General features: G+C 39.6%; 2 protein-coding genes across 2 annotated transcripts in view; one reads left to right on the top strand and one right to left on the bottom strand.

Moving 5' to 3' along the window:
* The window catches only part of LOC103480668 (uncharacterized), an 8,297-nt gene extending 6,642 nt beyond the window's left edge, over positions 1 to 1,655 (bottom strand). The window contains exons 1-3 of the mRNA XM_008435716.2: positions 1,200 to 1,655; positions 923 to 1,122; positions 469 to 609 (exon numbers count right to left, since the gene is read on the bottom strand). Of these exons, the coding sequence (XP_008433938.2) occupies positions 469 to 609; positions 923 to 1,122; positions 1,200 to 1,316 (458 nt within the window). The 5' untranslated portion in view covers positions 1,317 to 1,655. The remainder of the gene's footprint in view (positions 1 to 468; positions 610 to 922; positions 1,123 to 1,199) is intronic.
* Positions 1,656 to 2,363: 708 nt separating this feature from the next.
* LOC108166971 (uncharacterized) overlaps positions 2,364 to 4,350 on the top strand; it is a 7,025-nt gene continuing 5,038 nt past the window's right edge. Inside the window, exons 1-6 of the mRNA XM_017309127.1 lie at positions 2,364 to 2,605; positions 2,698 to 2,873; positions 3,051 to 3,188; positions 3,589 to 3,721; positions 3,873 to 4,050; positions 4,244 to 4,347. Coding sequence (XP_017164616.1) covers positions 2,507 to 2,605; positions 2,698 to 2,873; positions 3,051 to 3,188; positions 3,589 to 3,721; positions 3,873 to 4,050; positions 4,244 to 4,347 — 828 coding nt within the window. The 5' untranslated portion in view covers positions 2,364 to 2,506. The remainder of the gene's footprint in view (positions 2,606 to 2,697; positions 2,874 to 3,050; positions 3,189 to 3,588; positions 3,722 to 3,872; positions 4,051 to 4,243; positions 4,348 to 4,350) is intronic.

A 4,350-nucleotide genomic window follows, 5' to 3' on the forward strand; every position in this document is an offset into this window, starting at 1 on the left:
GTTTAAAGAAGAGAACACTTTAAACTGACTAACATTAGACTGAATATGAACTAAAGTAACAACAAAATGATAATACCAAAAAATCCCTATCAATTGTTGGTCTAGTTTCTAGTAAAAATATCTTAATACACTGAAATAAGACAAAAGTTATAAGTTACTTTTCAGTAAGATACAGGATTATGTTTCCAGTTAGAATTTCCTTAGAATTGATAAGGAAATACTAATTTCATTGATAGATTATCATTACAAAACCTGTTTGCCTTGTTATAAGTTAAATAATCTGCCAATGGAACAAGAACATTTTCATCAATATTAAGGATTTACTTGCTTAAAACAAGTTCCGATTTCTTCGAAAGGTGACTTGTAAGTTAGTTTAGTCTTATTTAAAGTGTATTTAGGATATTTAGAAACTGGAGCAAACATACTTGTTAATAGTTTGTGTTTTTGCAGAGTAGAGACGAWKCATACCTCACCGCTGGCATGATGGTGCTCTGAGGGGAAGCGTTTGGCTTCCTGGTATCCGATCGTTTTCCCAGTTCCACAAAAGTCAAAGCTCTCCAAGACACAACRTTATTTTGGATGTAATATATCCAGTTGCCACCAGCAAACCTTTAGTGAAAAAAGAAACTCATTATGTAAAAGAAACATGGTATTAAGGCTTCTTCTGACTTGAAAATAATCATATCATGTTCTTGTGCTTCCTCTGAGAACTTTGTGGTTCCAGACAGGAGCTGGTCACAAAAAAAAGTCTGTTCACTGCTAGAAAAGTAACTAAAATGTTGTTTTTGGCAAAAGAAAATGAAATAAAAATCAAAACCAATCAATAAAAACACCATAACTCAAAATATGTCTGTCTATAATCCAGACAGTTTACTCTCAAGATATAGAGAAATGTTAAAAGCCTCTGTGTAAGCGTCCTTACACAAGCTGGGTTAAAGAGCTTGGAAAAATGACCGTAGTCACGGTTCCTTCTCGCTGACACCACTCTCCACTGGGCTCCATGTCGACCTCCTGCAGGGTGCGATCCCACTGGACATATGGCAGGCTCCCACAGGAACCATAGCAGCTCCATATGTCAAAGTGGTAGCAGGAGGTGAAGCCCAGCTTGTAGCGTAAACTCACCTGCACAGGTAGAGGTGAAAATGTTACGATAAACCCAACCCCACCTGCAGWTGCTAGTAAATGGCGTCATTACGCACCGTTACGGATCCATCTGCATGAGTTTGCTTTGGGTAGTAGGTCATCATTGTGCCCAAAAAGTGAGAGGCATGTGTGGCGCCGAGCAGCAGCAGCAGCAGCAGCACCAAGCGCAGCATCGTGAATGTTGGAGCTCAACAGGAAGAATGTCGAGTTAAATGAACACCTGGTTTTCTGCCACACCTCCAGGTGACAGTGAGCGGTCAGGTATGACGAGATGTTTGTCTTTTATCTGCTCTGCTTGCAGTTTTAGTTAAATTCACCAGCTTTTACTCTCAGGTGAAGCTCCCCAAACATCTGTACCCCTTGGTTTCCTCTTTACTTTGTTTGGTCCAAAGTTACTGCCAGGCAGTCCAAAAGTGTTTTTGTCTCCCTTGATGACAAAAACATGTTTGTTTTCCTGTCGAACTCGATCACTGCAGCCTTTTGAAGAAGCGTCAGCTCTGAGTTCTGAGAATGGTTTTACCTGGCAGACGCCACAGAGAACAATGAGGAGATAAGTTTATGGTACTCCACCCATAGAGGAGYTGTCAGTCTGGGCCACATACCATCCGAACCACAACGTTCTGCTACAAACACAGCAGAGAACTGAACCAGTCATAACATAAAGCTGCACCGTTTCACTGTGGTTCTGATATCAACCAGTAAAAACAAACAAACACATATTTAAATTTGTCTTGTATCCATCAATGTGCATCTYACTCGTGTGTATGGAAGTTTCCCAGCAGATAAATGTTTCCTTAAGTTTATTTTTACTTTTTTCWAATTTTTTTTACTAGATTTTTTTTAGGTTTAGGTTTACAAACACATTCGCATAACAATAGCAACAACCCACAGAGTTTTATTTTAACTGAACCTTTTTGATAGAGTATAAAATACATTAATGTGTTTTAATCAGGTGGAGGGCAGGAAAGAGGAGGAGTTTCTTAAAGAGACAGAGGCCCATTTTCAGAGTACTTTTAATGGACGCTACTAAGTATCAATAAGCTGGAAGACTTTAACAGTTTTATTTTAAAAATCCTGTTTACGTTTTGAATTTTGTTCACAGATAAACTCTTAATGGATTTCTGTTTCTAAACAAAATATTTGTGACCTTTGCAGTTACCTCATCCGACCATTTTCTGTTTCCCCTCATGAATATTTTCTCTCGCTTTCAGAGAGTTTCCCCAAACYAGGTAACATCCTGGTCATAATGCAAATCCAGACCAGGACATTTTCCAGGAACGGACCAGAGCTCGTCTGGTGAAGTTTAACTGCGTTTGGCGCTGAAAACTTTTGTTTTTCCTCTGGAGACTTTGACTCTGTCGACATGTTGCCGTCTGTGTTGCTGCTGCTGCTCATCAGTGGAGCTCAGGCTGCTTATTATGGGATAGTCTTTACCTACTCCGTTGGAAACGGTGGATACCTGGTAAGTTGAGCTTCCTTGTTAAACACTGTGTTAGATTTTATTCTGGTAAAAAAACGAGACGTATTTGGGAACTCTTCACTGTGAATCCACAGGCAGTAAAAGACTTTAAGGCGAGCTTCAGCTCATGTGACGAGTTCGACTCTCGGGTTTGTTATGGAGACTGCAGCGGGATGCCAGTTTATGCAGGTGATGAAGTCAGAGGTGAATGGTGTCAGAAGGGATACACCTGGAGTTACTACCCTTCATATCTGGGTGAAAACAATGGAGAGTAAGTGGAAACTTATTTTATTATGTTCATATTATTATGATGAAGAACAGTGTTTCCTGATTCATCAGTTGGGCTGATTAGGTTATAATCAGGTGATAGAAAGTATCTGGTTGTGTCTGTTTTTAGAGAGTGARAGCGTTACATGCTTACATTGCAGAACTGTAYCATCCACTGCAGGTTTGATGCTACAAACTGGATAGAAAACAGAAATGGGATCGAAACGTCAAAAGCAGTTTTGCACTTTGACTACAGAAAACGCTCCGACATCAACAAACCAAACTCATCGCCCCAAACCGYCGTCGTCCCCACATTCAGGTAATTCTGTTTATCATTATTAATTTGATTAAAAACAGACCATTTCATTGACAGCAGAGTATTTAGATGATTTTTGTGAATCAGTGATCCTGAACCAGAGACATGAAGCAACAGATTGATATCGTCATAAAAATTTGACAGTTGTTCCTATTTCTTTAACCAAGATCAGTTAGACGAGTTGATTCTTTAATGGGAAAATTCATTTTGGTTCAAAGTGAACATTAATCAATGTAAAACAAGTGATTGGATAAATCAGTGTAATATAAATTTAACTAAATTTGTTCTGTAGAAACAGCTCACTAAGAAACTAAAACATAAAACGATGAGGAAAATTACCAGTTTGTTTTAAATGATCAAACACACTCATGTAAATTATGTTCCGTGTTTCTTTTTCTCTCAGAGTTCCTTCAAACTGTCAGAGAAACATCAACTTGTTGGTCTCTGACCCGGATGGAGACGTTGTTAGATGCAGATATGCAGCTGGATCAGAGTGTRACATCTGCACTCCTCCATCTGTCCTCAACGTTTCATCAGTGAGTATCAAATGTTGACATTAAAGAAATCAGATTTGCAGTCAGTAACATTAATTAGGCACCAGCAACTCTCCTGACCCCAATAGGGACAAGAGTATAAAAGATGGATGAGTATTTAAATTCATTTTTACTCCTTCCTGTTCTCTTCCAGTCTTGTTCTCTCTCATTCAGTCCCGCTAAMAGCAGYGATGAAGGTCCGTATGCRGTTCAGATGATGGTGGAGGATTTTCCCAGACAGAACGTCACTCTGACYGACAGCAGTGGTTTACAGTCGGTGAAAACTGTCAACAGCGCCATCAGCAGAATCCCTGTCCAGTTTGTTTTCAGAGGTAAARCTGCATCATTTGATTCACCCAAAGTACATGAAGGAATGAGAAAACAAAATTTAGCCACAGGTGAGCTGGAGAAATATCTGGTTATATTAAATACTCTCCTTCCAGCATTGTGATGCTTGAATTAATGACCAAACTGACCAGTTCCTTTCAGCTTGAATTAATTAGTTTCTTTGTTATTTTGCTCCAGTGGATCCTGCAGCTCCGTCCTGCACAGCAGGTGAATATCTGCCCAGGTTTCTGCCTCCAACTCCTGAACATGGAGCTCAGATCTACACCAACGTCAACCAGGCTGTG

This window comes from Poecilia reticulata, linkage group LG2 (assembly GCF_000633615.1).
Source record: "Poecilia reticulata strain Guanapo linkage group LG2, Guppy_female_1.0+MT, whole genome shotgun sequence".
Taxonomy (NCBI): Eukaryota; Metazoa; Chordata; class Actinopteri; order Cyprinodontiformes; family Poeciliidae; genus Poecilia; species Poecilia reticulata.